At 44.7% G+C, this 16241-nt stretch overlaps 1 protein-coding gene across 6 annotated transcripts in view; it reads right to left on the bottom strand.

Moving 5' to 3' along the window:
• Window positions 1-16241, bottom strand: part of CSMD2 (CUB and Sushi multiple domains 2) — a 645703-nt gene that overhangs the window by 22724 nt on the left and 606738 nt on the right. For 5 of the 6 annotated variants that reach the window (XM_055254886.2, XM_055254887.2, XM_055254889.2 and 2 more), the window contains 6 exons: window positions 14689-14862; window positions 10290-10472; window positions 5553-5729; window positions 3973-4152; window positions 3373-3546; window positions 282-455 (listed from right to left, as the gene is read on the bottom strand). In XM_055254886.2, the coding sequence (XP_055110861.1) occupies window positions 282-455; window positions 3373-3546; window positions 3973-4152; window positions 5553-5729; window positions 10290-10472; window positions 14689-14862 (1062 nt within the window). Of the gene's footprint in view, window positions 1-281; window positions 456-3372; window positions 3547-3972; window positions 4153-5552; window positions 5730-10289; window positions 10473-14688; window positions 14863-16241 lie in introns of those variants that run through there. The other variant, XM_055254895.2, reaches the window with a different exon arrangement.

The raw sequence follows: 16241 nt of genomic DNA, 5'->3' as shown, positions 1-16241 counted from the left end.
TCTCACTCTGGGAAATAGGTGTAGAAAAGAAAATAGGGCCACATCCTGACTTCCCTGTCCACTGAGATCCCCACCTGAGCCTTGGCCCTGGCTGCCTATTTGACTCCTTGAAGCACATTAGCTCTGGCTATTTTACATCCTGCTGCAGAAGCTCAGAAGAGGAGATGTTCCCTTTTGCAGATGAGACCACTGAAGACAGGGAAGGAAAGTAATCATCTCAGGCCCAAAAGAAGGTCCCTCCACCCCAGCCAGGATGCTCTCTGCCCCAGATGACCTCTCACCTATGCAGCTGGGCTGGGTGCCACTCCATGTCCCATCTGACTGGCAAAACCTGCGTGGAGAGCCCACCAGCACCAGAGGGGGATGGCAGGAGAAGGAGACAGATGACCTGTAGGAGAAGCCTCGGTCCTCTCTCCTCCCACGGGGAGGGACACCAGGATCCCCGCAGAACACAGCTGGGAAGACGAACGGAGAAAGGCAGGTCTAAGTTGCTTTCTAGAACCTAATCTTCCAGTTCCACACCCCCACCTTTGTTCTTTGCACTGTTCCCTTCCTGGTTGAGCTTGAACTCTGGGAACCGGGGCAGCCCCAGGTAGATGCTTCCACCTGCTGCGGTGCTGCTGCTGATGGGGGCTTCCTCTCCCTTCTATTCCCTTCTACATTCAAAGTGCCTATTAATACTGATCCAAGTGATGGAGTAACATTACAGGAAGTTTAGAACATGGAAGAAAAATAAACAACAATCCCACTATCCAAAACTTTTTTTCCATTTTCACGCATGTTGTTTTCCAATCTTTGTTCAGTTGTATGTAAACTTGTGGGGAGCGGCAAACCCAAGCCCATGTGACCATAAATCTTGTTTCATTCACTTAGCATTATCTCGTAAACATTTTCTATGTTTATGACACCATCATCGCTTATTGGCTACACAATTAGCAACAGGTGGTTGTACCATAATTATATTTTATCATAACCCTTACATTGGGCATTTTCTATTATACAGTTACATATAACTCTTCTTTCACATGTATTGTTTTCTTTTTTGTTTTTTCTTTTCATATGTATTACTTTCTTAGGAGAATTCTCTAGGAGTGAACTTATTATTTTTAAAGGGTTGAACATGTTCACAGCTCTTGACGTGTAGGGTCAAATGTCTTTCCCCAAAGGGTACACATTTACACTGTGGTGGGTAGTGTATGGGTGTACCCATTTCATTCAGGCCATGTTAACATCAGGGAGTGTCATTAAAAATTGATTACCAAAGGCAAAGCTTACCATGATATCACTTCAAGCATTGCTTTATACTATGATGCAAATGTGTGTGTGTGTGTGTGTGTGTGTGTGTACATGGAGTCATGAGGTACATAACCACATGCAAAATAAAATGAAGCTGGACCTGCAGCCTCTGCCCTGAAGGCTGGGGAGTCTATGCTGACCAATTAGAAGTCAGTTTAAAAATCGATTGATGGGAAGTTACTGTATCCAAAAGGAGGCAGCTGAAAGAACCAGAAACACAGATGGCTGACAAGTGAAGAGCAACCGGCGTGGCCTTTCTCATAAGCAATGTGATGCCAATTAAAGTAATGAGCTATCTTTTAAAGCTCCTCAGGCTGGTAAATATTTAAAAATACTGGCACAATCCATTGTTGATGAGGGTGTGCATCCTGAAACATTCGCATAAATTGCTTTGGGGAATGTAAATTGGGACAGTTTCTAGAAGACAGTTTGACAACATATGTCAAGAAGGGAGTCATGACTGCCCTCGGCCCAGCATTCTCATGCCTAGGGCTTTGCTGCAGGAGTAAAGAAAGGCATTTTTTTTGGGGGGAGGGGGGATGGAGTCTCACTCTGTTGCCCAGGCTGGAGTGCAGTTGTGTGATCTCGGCTCACTGCAAGCTCTGCCTCCTGGGTTCACGCCATTCTCCTGCCTCAGCCTCCCGAGTAGCTGGGACTACAGGCGCCTGCCACCATGCCCGGCTAATTTTTGTATTTTTAGTAGAGACGGGGTTTCACCTTGTTAGCCAGGATGGTCTCAATCTCCTGACCTCGTGATCCACCCGCCTCGGCCTCCCAAAGTGCTGAGATTACAGGCATGAGCCACTGCACCCGGCCAAGAAAGGCAATTTTCAGGAATACATATTGCAGAACTGCTTCTAACATGATTAAGTTGGAGGTAATCTAAATTCATCACCAGTGCGAAAAGATTAAATAACTTGTGTCTACAAGGAAATTCTTTAAAGCCATTAAAAATGATGATGCATATATCAGTAAATATTGATAAAGAAAGGTAGAAAGGTATTGATGGAAAGGTTTCGGTGGCCTATCAGTGAATACAAGTTATGAAACAGTACGTACAGCATGAGCCAATGCCAGTTCTAGAAAATGTATACATATCACTATCTATTCAAAAATGCACAGTGATTCACGTGGGACATCATCAAAAGCTGAACTGCGGTTATCATTGGAAAGTGCCAGTTCAGATGACTTTACTTTCTTTTTTGTAATTTCTAATGGGTAAAATTTTTTTCATGATGACCATAATTCATTGTTAAAAGGCACTTCAGCTATTTCTCCAGAGGAAAAGCAAGGTTGCTGAGTCCAGACTTGACCCTGGTAGTATGTGAAGGTTGGAGAGGGTAACATTGCACCAAACACCTGTGTGCAGTTTCCAGCTGCTGGCCCTAATCTCTGAGGAAATTCCCAGATGGAAGCAAATTTTCAGAGGAACCCAAAACAGTATCATGACTATGTGGATTTTTTTCTGCAGAATTGGATAAATGGCAATTAGAAAAATATGTCCTACTGTTTGTCCAAAGCACAGGCATGGAGAAAACCTTCCAGAGCTCACTCACGGGGTGTGACAAGAATAGGTGACCTGGAACCTGCTTACTGGGGATCTCAGTAAGGAGTAAGCCCTGGAATAGACTTGGGGCTCCTCAGGATACAACTGGGCCAGGTGGATAAAAAATAAAGCAACACAGCAGAAAATCACAGGTTTCCCAGAAGACTTTTCTGTGCAGGTCATTTTTCATGAAAACAGACACGTATCTAGCACTGGGCACCCCCAGATCTTTGAGTACTATTCCATATAGTTAACAACCCTTCAGGTAAAAAAAAAAACACCCCCAATATCTCTAGTTTAATTTCCTTCTGTGACTCTAGGCAGTATCTGACACCAGGGCTCAATTAAGGGATCCTCATTTTCTTCCTTTCCACTTCCTTCCCTCTTTAATAGTGTCTTCGATGAAGCTCCTCCCTGGTTTCGGGTGGGGGGGACTACCTATTCTGGGCCTTCCAGCCACAAAGCTCCAAGGAGGCAAGGGGAAGGAGCTATTGAATAGGATGCACCAAAGGCCCTTGTAAGCAACTTACGGAAACACTGAGGCAGCTCTCCGGTCCAGGACCCATTTCCCTCACAGGTGAGCACGGCGGGCAGGGAGAGCTGGTACCCCTCCAGGCAGGCATAAGTCACACTTGAGCCCCACATGAAGTCAGACCCCACCACCTTTCCATTGGGGATGAGTGGAGGAGGCTTGCACATGAGAGCTGGAGGGAGACCAAAGAAGGCTGAGTTCTGATGCTGTCCTGGGAAATGAGCCCCCGTCACCATCACTGATATCACCAACTACACTGCACCCACCTAGAGCCTGGGCTAAACAGGAAGAACCAGAATGGGTCCCTCTTACTGTGGGAGTTCTGATCTTTTTGCGCCTTACAATGCTCTCTCTCAAGTGTGACAACCCAGTCCTCCGTTTGACCCTTCCCTCAATGTTCATGGACCAGGCCTTATCTTGATACTTCTGATTCGCTCCTGGCAGATGTTAAGGGGCCAGTTTTCTCACCTCGCACATCCCCGATAAGATGTTAGGGCTGGCCTTTCACCCCTCTCCCTTCTAGATAGATGCTCAGGGCCTACATCTCACTTTCGTATCTTGTTTGGCCCTCTGTCCACATCTGCAGCCCCAGACACACCTTTGCAGACAGGCTTGGTTCCATTCCATGTCCGGTCCTTGGTGCAGCTCAGCACAGATACTCTATGTGACTCCATCATATAGCCAGGGACACACTGATATGTCACAGTTTTGTTGTACCTGAAGTCATTGCCCAGCCGAAGGCCATTGGCTGGAATCCCAGGGTCACCACAGTTTATGACTAGGATAAGAGAGATACAGCATTGTTCACTCCCGGCTGGGACCCCACTTCTCCTCCAATACCATCCCTATCGCTCCCTGTAAGTATCCAAGAAGGGAAACTGTCAGATCAGGGATGCCCTGTCTCCTCACAGGATCCCAGTTGGACATTACCCATTCTAAATTTCTTTTTTTTTTTAAGTCAGGGTCTCACTCCATCACCCAGGCTGGAGTACAGAGGCACGGTCATGGCTCACTGCAGCCTATAACTCCTGGGCTCATGCAATCCTCCCACCTCAGCCTTCTGAGTAGCTGGGACTACAGGCATGAGCCACCACACCCAGCTTGCCCATTTTAAATTTTGCTTGGTCAAATCCCTGGCATTAGTCCTGTCCTTGCCCACACTGTCCTTATGTACCACTGCAACTTGGGCTATGAAGATTCACCTTATTCAAAGTGCCCCCTCTAAGAGGAATTATCCAGAGGGCTCAGTTCCTAAATGAGGCTGGGGCCCAAGGAGGGAGAGTTTTCTGTTTGAAGAGCCTAAGGTATATTAATGAACCACATAAGACAATTGATTTGTCTGCTGAGGGGTACATCTTATCACCTGCTGTTGTACCTAGGAGGCCTCTGTAGGCCCAACAGCACCTACAGAGGACTCCCAGGGAAAACAGCCCAGAAGCAGGGTCTTATGGCCCATGAAACGGTCATGGCTATGTCATCATATCATTGAGGGTGGGGCTTGGTGAGCTCTGGTCTCAAAACCAAAGTGAACTTGACACGGGATTTCAGAGGGAGCTGAAATCACAGACTAGGGCTTCGACAGGGAGAATCTTCTCGCATTTCCTCATCCTGTCTCTTCCCTCCATCTGGATCCCACAGTGACTCACTTTGTCTGGAAAAGGACTGGGACTACCCTTAAGAGAAGCAAGAAATGGGAGCTGTGAGGCTACACCATGCTCAAGAACCCGTACTGGGTGGAGTCGGGTACAAGGAGAGAACGAAGCAACAAAGATGGCGGATAGCCGCATCTTTGAAGTGAAAAGAGAAATCAGGTTGAGCTATGGGGTTTGATTCTAAGAGAGAAAAGGGAAAGCCAAAGGAATTGGCTAGAGCCTGAGAAATGGCCAATATATATTCTCTGCCTCTCTGAGCCTCAGCCATCTCATATACAAAGTGGGGATAATAATAGCTACTTCATGGAGTTATGGTGAAGATCAAATCACATGTGCATATGAGCCACTTTGCTCAGTGGCTGCCACACAGCATACGCTCAACAGAGGCTATTCATATGATTCTCGTTCAGGCTCAAGTCCCACCATCCCAACCATCCTGCACCATCTTCCATGGATAGCCTTCTCCTCTGGCATGCAGGATCTGGGCCACTGTTGGCCATGGAGCCCACAGGGCCTGAGCTCTCACCAAGGCATTCAGGGTCACTGCCTGTCCAGGTACCATTGACTGAGCAGTGACGGCTGAGCAGGCCTGTGGCGTAGTATCCTTCCCGACACTCATAGACGATAGAGCTGGAGAAAACCAGGCCATCACTGAACACGACTCGGGCATTACTTGGAGTCCCAGGGTTCCCACAAGAGATCACTAGGAAGACAAAAATGCACGTTATTCACCAGAACAATGGTGGGTATCACCTGGGGGACTGAGAACTGCCCAGAGTGGAAGCCACATGCTACCTCAGGACGCCGTGGATAGAAATGCCTCTCATGCTGCTTTTGTATCGAATTATCTCACCCCTAGACAGGAAGGAGAGACCCCTATGAATCTTTTGAAATTTCTGAACAAATTCCCGTTTTTCAAAGAAAAAAGATGATCTATTCTATTATCGTCCTTAAAATTTTAAACACAATTGCTTAATATCACCAAATATCCAATCAGTGCTTGATTTTCCTCAGTTGTCTTTCTCTTTTTTTAACGGTTGATTTGTTTGAATCAGGATCCAAATAGGGTCCACACATGACATTTGGTTGACACGTCTCTAAGACTTTGAACCCAGAGATGATTATTTCTGCTTCTATAATTTATTTGTTACAGAAACCACAACATCTGACCTACAGAACTTCACACTTTCTGGATTTTGCCAACTGCAACAATGAGATATAGTTTAACATATTCCTCTATCCCCTGTAGTTCCTTCCTGTAATCAAGTTCTGCCTTTTGGCAATGGTATTCATAGGTGGTTTTGGGCCCTTCCTATTGCATTGGATAAGAAGCACCAAATGTCTGGGTGTTTTCTTGTTTGTGATGTTGAGGCTCATCAGTGATTTCAGGCATGCCTGCCTAATGTGGCATTATGAAGTTTCCATTAGTTTTTCATTTAATAGTTTTAGCAGTCATTGACCAGATTCATTATTTCATTAGGGATTGGAAAGTGGTGATATTCGAATTTTATCATTCTTTCTGCATTAGCTAGAGTTCTTTAAGAAAGACATTTTCTATCATCAAATATTTGCTTACCCTGAAATACTGTTCATATAGGAATGCCAGATAATGCTTGATTTTTTTTGTGTGTGGTTTTTATTTTAAATCAAATGTCAGAATGATGAGTTGGTTTCCTAGCAAACTCCAAAGGTGACCAATGTGTTTATTTAAGAATCATTTTGAACTCATGGATCTAAAGATATTTTTTATGTTCCCATCCATTGCCATTATTATTCTTATTGATGCTCAGATTCTCCACCTTTAGCCAACAGGAGCCTCTTCTAGTTGGCTCGTGAGTCCTGTTAACATGACCACAGTTATCTTTGGTGGAATCCTTGCTAGAGTGACAAGATGTTCCATATTTGTCTTGTATATTTCCTGTGCCAGCCCAGAAATTAGCCATTTCTCCAAAGAGTCTAGTTTCTTTTAATGGAGAATGGACCACAATCCAGGCACTAAGAGTATTCATTGCCACTGATCTGGTCATTGATTCTAGACTTTTAGAGTTAGAGCTGGGAAAATAACTTCTTAAATTGAAAATACATTGGGATCACATGGAGGTAGAGAGTGGAAAAACAGATAATAGCACCTGGGAAGGGTGAGTCAGGGGAGCGGGAGGATGAAGAGAAGTGGGTTAAAGGGCATGGGCATGCAGTTAGAAAGAAAAAATAAGTTCAGTGCTTGATAGCAGAGTAGGGAGACTATAGTCAAAAATGTATTGTACTTGGGTGATGGACACTCTAAATGCCCTGACTTGACCATTGTTCATTATATATATATATATATATGTATATATATATATATATATATATTTCTATATATTATATATATTTTATATATAATATATTAAAATATATATTTTATATATAATATATAATATATATTAAAAATATATTTTATATATAATATATATAACAAAATTTCACATGTATCCCATAAATTTGAACAAATAAAACATAATTAAAAAGAGAAAATATATTATGAATTTATACTGATATTATCAATCCAAATTTAGGATTAAGGTTTTTTCTTTAACTTTTAAATTTTTATATTTTATCTCTTCTGAAAATCTTAATGACAATAAATAACTTATAACGTCTATTTGTTTTATCCATCTATATTACGGTATTGCATATGTAATAGTTTCAGGATAGTAATATCAATATTATTGTTAACAATATGATTGCTGAAAACAGTTTAAGATTCCTTTGTAGTTCTCTTTGTCCTTAGGATATACACCACAGTCAAATTCCATTTTTTCAAGTCAATTGAAATAATTATTGGGGTTATTAAGTCACCAACTTGATACATAGTTAGGTTCATTTGTTTCCATAAGGATTTTGATATTTAGAGATTGCATGCTTCTAATCTTTGATTTAATTTAATTTTCTAAGTATGTACGTCATTTATGCGGTCCCCAGATAAAATCTACAAAATGATTCCTATATAATTAGCACAACAGATAGGCCTTGGCATTCATTCATTCAACAAATATGTGTGCTGCCTAGGTGCCCAGAATACAATAATGACCGGGCTATGTCCCCTGCCCTTGAGGAGCTTAGTCTATTCTATCAGCAGATGAATTAAGATATGACATATTAAGTGTTATAGTTGAAGAGAAAAAGCACTAAGAAGGAAGCAGCTTATTGGGGCTGGAGATAGGAGTTTGAGTAGAACCTTTAAGGACAGGTAGGAGTTTGTCAAGAGCAGTCATCAGAGCCGTGTGCATATGTGTATTCTCTCTCTCTCTTTCATTTAACAAATATTCACTTCCCGGTCCAACCTCATAACCATCCACTTTCTATCCCTGAACACTCAGGTAACTGACATGGTAACTGACTGCACCCTGGGATCTCAGTGGTATGGATGTGGATGTGGATCACATGAATATGCAAGAAGATACTAAATTCTCCCTTGCATTACATTCTCCCAATGCCACAAACCTCTCTTGCTATGCCTGCGAAATTCTATAGAAACTAACTTTGCAAATAGCATCCCCAGAAAAGGCAGGACTTTGGGGAGACAGGTGGGAGAGGGTTCTGACTCCATTGTCTCATTTCCTAGGCAGGGGACCCCTGATGGTGATGGGCTAGAGCAAACCTGTCCAACCCACAGCCCACAGGCCGCATGTGGCCCAGGACAGCTTTGGATATGGCCCAACACAAACTCATAAACTTTCTTAAAAGATTATGAGACTTTTTGTGATTTTGTTTTCAGCGCATCAGCTATTGTTAGTGTTAGTATATTTTATGTGCGGCCCAAGATAATTCTTCTTCCAGTGTGGCCCAGGGAAACCAAAAGATTGGATTCCCCTGGCTGGAGCATCTCCCCTTGCTCTGCAGGGCTACTCCACAGTCTGTTTCCAGCAGCCTGCTCTCTAACCACTGCCTCTTGTCTCCTCAGCTCCCTCCCTCTGGGACTCGTTTTCTGGTGATTATTTGGTCCTGTGGGGATCTATAATCCATTGATCCTACCACTTTCTCACTGCCTTTTACTCCACTCAAATATCTGCTCCCTCCTTACCCAGCTTAAATGCCAAGATCCATCATAATCTCTGCCTCACATTCACCCTCTTTTCCCTTGCCGCTTCTGCCAATGTCTTAGTTGCCTGGCAAATCTCCAGCTCTGTACCCAATGCACTGTCTGCTCTGTGCCCACAACTAGGTAGCAAAATGAGCTTGAACAAAAACATGGTACCATGCTGACTGCTCTTACTTTAAATTAATGATCCCCCCACCTTAAGTGAGCGCTCAGGGCTGCCTGGCCATTACACACTTCCCAATTCCATTCCACTCGTATCTTGCTAGATGATTATTTCATATCATCTCCTTCCTCTTCCAGATATTCTCACTCAACCTTACTCTCAGCTGTGAAGCCTGCTTCCTGCTTAGGAGAGTACTATGCAGGCTGTACTTTAGAAAGAGAGAGACAGAGCGATTTGGGGACCAGCTGCAAGAGGAGAGAGAGATTTAAAAAATATATTTTTTTTTCCCCAGAAACTTAGGAATATATGGAAAAATGACAATTTCTCCCATTGGCGCTACCTCAGGCAACATCACTGAGGGCCTAGATTACTTCGAGAGTTTTCTAAAATTGGATTTGTATATCTTTTGGCACATTGAATATTTGTTTCACGTAGCCTCTTCCCTTAGACTGTAAGCCCCAGGAGATCAAGATGTGTGTCTCCGTCTGTTCAGGCTTGGACATGGTGCCTTCTCGCTGTGTCCTCACATGGCACAAGGGAAAGAGGCTTTCTAAGGTATTTTCTCTTCTCAATAAGAGCATTAATCCCATTCCACGACCTAACAACTTCCCAAGACCCCACTTCCTAATACTATCACTGGGTGACCAGGTTTCAACATATGATTTTGGGAGGTCACAAATATCCAGACCATGGCAGTGTCCGTCTTGATCACCATTGTGTCCACAGCACTTGGCACATAGATGCTAAATGAAACTATATGGAAAATGAATGAAATAGTGGGTCAAATTCAGTCTTTTTTGATTTCCTCCCTTTTGAGGTGAGAGTGGGAAAATGTTTGTCTTTTGATTACTAATGAAAATGCACCTGAATTATCTATTGCAGTCCCTATAAGCCAGGCTGAGGGTTCAAATGGGGCCATGGTTTTTTCTGTGAGGGCAGGTTCCTGGGAATAAGAGCAGGAGCGGGGGCAAGCTCTGGGGCTGGGCAGAGGGGAGAAGCAGAATGGTCACATACATTACCTCCACACTCAGGCTGCGAGCCGCTCCACGAGCCGTTGGCTTGACAGGTGCGCTCTGACGATCCCCGGAGCACGTGGCCAGCTTCACAGCTGAAGCGCATCACACTGCCTGGATCAAAGCTGTCCCCCAAACGGATGCCGTGAGCCGGGATCCCAGGGTCACCACAAACTCCCACACTGGTTCCTGTGGACCAGAACCACACAAACCCCATTGTTTTTCAGGGAAGAAAAGGGAGTGGAGAAGCAGGGGAGAAAGATACTGGGATGTGACTAAGGGGAAGCAGTGGGTCCCATGAATGAGGACTAGCAAAAGTTACCTGCACATGCTCCTGCCTCCCTATGCAACGGTAGAAGAACACAAAGATCTGAGGCCATGGGTAAGTCCCTGGGAACCACACAGGGAGGGGAAGCAAGAAGGCAGAGGAAAGACTCCGTGGCCCATGCCAGTCTGGACTTTCAGTGATCCAAACTGGCCACAGGTCCTCCTTCTCCTCTTCCCCTCTTCTCTACAAACACCTGCTGATTCTGTAGTCCCATCTCCTCTCCCATGCCACTGTCTTAGCTTAGACATTCAACATTCTTTTGCCCGAACTCTTGCAAGAGCCTCCCGACTAATGTCCCTTCCTTGTAAACTCTCCCTCTAATCCATCTTCTACTTTGTCCTCTAATCTTAAAAATGACTAACCATCTGACCTTTTTTTTTCTTTCAAAAAATTTTTTCCTGCAGAAACATCTTTACTGGCTCCCCAATGCCCATAGGATAAAGTCCAAACTCCTTAGCATAGCTTCATTTCTCAACCGCCTAGCTTGAATCTTGATCTTGGGCCTTTATTTATTTATTTAATTTATTACTTTTTAAAAAGTTTCATTTTATCTTTAATTGAAAAATAATCATTGTACATATTTATGGGGTATGAGGTGATGTTTTGATGCATGTATTGTATATTTCCAAGTAGCTGTAGGAGAGAATTTTAAATGTTCTCACCACAAAGAAATGATAAATATTCAAGGTGATCGATGCTGGGCCTTTCATTAAGGATTCCCTACTCACAAATTATGCCACACAGGTGAGCTCTAGAATAAACATCTCAGACCCTCTCATTTCATTTTTGCTTCACCCCCTTCCTCTTGCTACATTCCTGCATTTCTCTGGCTTCTGGTATTGTGCAAACCCACTCAAGAGACCTCCAAGGACCCAAGGAGCGAAGAAGGGTAGAGAACAGGAGACAAAGCCACAAGATCTATGGTCCCCTGCAGGGCCAACACATTTCATGATATGGCAATGTGTAGGAGATGTCGTTAGATCGGACCAGGCCATGGTAAACATGAAGAAAGAGGAGAAAAATTACTGAATAAATGACAACTGCATGAAAAGATAAAGTTACAACTATCATGGAATATATCTCCTCATGTAACCATGTGTGGGCATCAAATGGTAACATCTGAGTGACCACATCTAGTTTGCTGGAGCCAATAAATGTTTAAGTCATGTGTACCCCACCACTTGCCATTTATGTCTTTTCCACTTCTCAACCTTGGCATTATTCCCTTTCCTGGTCTAGACTCAGGCTGTGAGACTCTACCTAACCATATGTTCTCCATTCTGTTTCCCACCATGGAAGAGGGATTCATTTTCAACCTTCAGTGTAAGCATTAATAAAAGAGAGCTCGGCCGGGTGCGGTGGCTCACGCTTGTAATCCCAGCACTTTGGGAGGCTGAGGCGGGCGGATCACGAGGTCAGGAGATCGAGACCACGGTGAAACCCCGTCTCTACTAAAAATACACAAAAAAATTAGCCGGGCGTGGTGGCGGACGCCTGTAGTCCCAGCTACTCAGAGAGGCTGAGGCAGGAGAATGGCGTGAACCTGGGAGGTGGAGCTTGCAGTGAGCCGAGATTGCGCCACTGCACTCCAGCCTGGGCGATAGAGCGAGACTCCGTCTCAAAAAAAAAAAAAAAAATAGATAAATAAAAATAAGAGAGAGCTCATTGCATTTGGCTAGGTTTTCTTATCTTTTGAAGGCTTCCAGGATGTAATTCACACAACAGGCAGAACTGGGTCTCCCTGGAAACAATCTTGATGGTGAGCAGCTCTAACCCACACACTGGCTAGCTGACCTCAGCTGGAGCTAGCACTATTGTGAAATAGGCACAAGATGGTTAATATGGTTTGGCCCTGGGTCCCCACTCAAATCTCATGTTGAATTGTAATCCCCAAGTTGGGGAAGAGACCTGGTGAGAGGTGATTGGATCATGGGGCGGATTTCCCCCTGCTGTTCTCGTGATAGTGAGTGAGTTCTCATGAGATCTGGTTGTTTGAAAGTGTGTTGCACTTTGCTCTCTCTCTCCTGCCAGCCGTGTGAAGATGTGCCTGCTTCCCCTTCTGCCATGACTGTAAGTTTCCTGAGACCTTCCCAGAGGCAGAAGCCTGTACAGCCTGCAGAACCGTGAGCTGATTAAACCTCTTTTGTTTATAAATTACCAGTCTCAGGTATGTCTTTTGGCAGTATGAGAACAGGCTAGTACAATGGTGTTCAGTCCTGGGGGCATTTTCTGAAAGAATGGCCCCCACTACAGTATTAGAGGCTTTTAGTTCAGTGATAGAAGGGAGTCTGGACAGGATATTGCACCCTGGGGGCAGAGTAGATAGATGGCAACTATTTACCGAAGAGGTAAAGAGAATGACAGTGGAGATGTGGGTGGTGAACTTCTTGAAGTAGGTCTCAAACTCCAGAAATCTCTCCGTAGCCTTGGTGGCCCAGTGGTGTATGATTCAAGGACTTAGGAGGTTTTGTTGTGCAACAGTTGGGTCCACTGCTTGCACACAATGAGATTAAAAACTTTGACCTGGAATTCATGAATGTGTATTTCATAGGACTGGCAGGAGATGCCACTGCAAAAGACGACATCTGTTTCAGGAGGAGCTATCTCTGTATCTGTGGTATATACCTAATGTTACTTCCTAATTGCCTATTCTTCTCATCCCTCATGTTCTCATCCAAGGGACTTAATGTTCACTCATTGTCCAGCTTTCGTGTAGATTGAATCCCTTCTAATTCTGTTTTTAGAGAGCTCCAGGGAGGCTGGAGAGGCAATGTACATGACCCTTGTCCTCTCACGCTGTATTGCCTACCAGATGTCCAAACAGAAAGAAGCCAGGGCACAGTTAACAGGCCTTCCCCTAGCCCAGCTAAATTAGTCATCATGGCTTCTATATAGTCCTGCCCAGTTCCTTAATTAGGTGTTTAATGAGATTAATAGGGGTGAGAGGCCAAAGTCCTGGGTGGTCGTATAGAGTGATGTGTCTGGGATTTCCTGGGCAACCAACAGCCCTTTGAAATAGTGGCTTTGGGACTCTCTTCTTTCTGGAGAGATCTAATGAATATCTCATTAAATATGCTGGCAGTGACCTAACTTTTGGGAGGCAGGCTCATCTGGGAATGTCAAACTGCAAGAACAGTGGCACATCTCATGGGTAAGGTCCCACATCAAGGAGAAGGCTTCTGTATCAGGAGGAGGTCATGATCCTTTCCTCTGAAGGGATCTGGCATGGGAAGGGCTAGGGGTTAATTTCAATGCCAAGGTGGGCCCTCTGAGGAACATCAAGCTGCACAAGCAGCTCCCTCTTGCGGGCAACATGGAATCCCTTCCTAGGGCCAGGCAGGTCCCCCTCAAAGAAGACAAAGCTGCAAGGTGCTAATATTTTAGCTTGGTGGTTTCTGCTACTGGCAGGACAATTCACTTGCAAAATTTTATTCTGTTATATGACATGACACATTCATTTCTGGTTTGGATACTATGGACATAGGACCTTTGGCAGTTCTCTACATTTGCTATTTTGATAGCATCTGTCAGTGTCCTCATTAGCAGTAAAATGAACTTAATAGGAAAAGTCTGGGGACTGGTGTTTCAAGGCAGTAGAGAAGAAGACTGTACCCCATTAGGTGGCCAGGACATAGGACAAGTTGGGGGTCAGTGACAAGAAAGGGAAGGAGGCTGGGGCCTATGAGTCTGAAACAGAGAAGAAAAGAACACAGGAGTGGGCTTGGACCTGAGCTGATCAACGGGAAGACTTGAACTGTCCCCAGGAACTCATAAAATCAAGTGTCTGGACAGGACTCTGGCCATAGGTTGACCTAAAAAGTTGTGCCTTTCCTAGTTTTGCAATCCCTGGGCATGGTCAGGGCTGACTGAGGGGATAAGGCTGGGCTCAGCCTGCCGGAAGTTGAAGCTCCGTTGGGACCTTGTCTCGCTGTGCTTTCTACCTGTTAGGGAAGATATAAGGGTTCCGAGGTCCGATTCCCTCCCATCCATCAATCACACTCACACCTTGGGGGCTCGTCTACCTCCCATCAGTCAAGCATTCCACTGGAGCTCTTTCCTCAATGCCATGCACCATACCTGAGCAGTGAGGGAGGGAGCCAGTCCAGTGTCCATCCAGCCCACACATACGGGTGCTGTTTCCCATCAGAGTACGCTTGCCGGTGCAGCTGTACCGCACCACTGCTCCCACAGTAAAACTGTCTCCAGACATCTGGGAGTGAGGCGGGGAGCCCGGATGGCCACAGGACACCACTGTGGGGGAAGAGCAAACATCTCAGTGACTCTGCACAGGGATGGATCACCATCACACAATCCATGCTAGGCTTCTTGAAGCAAGAGGCTGGGAAGAAAATAAACCCAAGGGTATCTGTTGAAGCAAACTTCCTGCTGGCATGCCCACCTGGTACTGGCAGACAATGTCCACTCAGGGGACAGTTTTCATATCTATGAAATGAGGAATAATACCTTCTCAGCATGTAGCAGATATACGATAACATTAGATTGTTTTCTTTCTTGCCTCTTATTCTTACCTCTCCCTATTTCCTCATACTCACGATGTCTCTGGGCAGGAAGGTGGTACACAGAGTATACACAAGACAAAAATGGGAGCTCTGTCACCCTCAGACTGTCTTCATTGGCCCCCGATTCCAGAATGAGAGCCAATTGTAGCCCTTTTTCATCTGCATCTTACAGTTGCCTCATCAGTTGTTCCCAACCTCTCCCTCTCAGTATGCAAGTTCCCTTTACTAAAATACTGAAGGATAGCTGTGAAAACAAGTGAGAAGATAGAACACCAGAATTGAGATGTTTAGGCGAGGGCAGTGCTTTCAACATTGCTGGGGCTGGTCTTCCCATTGATCTTGTCACAGGATCACAGGTTGATCCTAAGATTCTCTCATTTACTCAACACACATTTATTGAGTCCCTGTCATGTGCCAGACACTCCGTGTGTTTGGGAAGATCAAGTGACTTTGAGAAGTGACCTTGAAGAAGCCAGCCATGCAAAATTTTGGAGAAGAGTATTGTTGGGGATGGAACATCAGGTATAATGGGCCAGAGGCCAGAGTGAGTTTGCTGTGTTTGAGAGACAGCAAGGAAGCCAAGGATGCTGGGACTGGAATGAGCCAGGATAGAATGGAAGAAGACAAGGGTGGAGAGGTCACTATGAGCCAGATCGTGGCATGAAATTTGGATTTTATTATGAGCATCTTGGGAAGCCACTGGAGTTATATGATCTGATTTATATCTTAACAAGATGATACTGGCTACTGTGTAGAGAAAGGACCAGGTGGTACAAGAAAGAGGGAGCTGTTGCAGTAGTTCAAGGAGAGATGATAATGTCTTGGAGTCTGGTAGGAGATCCCTGTAGACATCACATCCAGAAAGCCCACAGGGCATAGCACAGAGGCAGAGACCACAACAGGTGACCAAGTGGTAAAACCCGGGTTGGGCCAGTGCTGACCCTGATGATGAATTTTGGTAGGCACTGGGATGGTAAGAATGGGTCTTAGGTATCTTCACTTCTCAATGTGGTCTTCGTATGGGTCAAACATTGTTCTAAATGCTTATGGTAGATTATCTGCAAAGACTGCTGCTACTAACAATTCCTCCCATCAAGGAGTGGAGTCTGT

The sequence above is a fragment of the Symphalangus syndactylus genome, chromosome 12 (genome assembly GCF_028878055.3).
Source record: "Symphalangus syndactylus isolate Jambi chromosome 12, NHGRI_mSymSyn1-v2.1_pri, whole genome shotgun sequence".
Classification (NCBI taxonomy): domain Eukaryota; kingdom Metazoa; phylum Chordata; class Mammalia; order Primates; family Hylobatidae; genus Symphalangus; species Symphalangus syndactylus.
The sequence above is the reverse complement of the archived record's forward strand: the minus strand, read 5'-3'. Positions and strand labels throughout refer to the sequence as shown.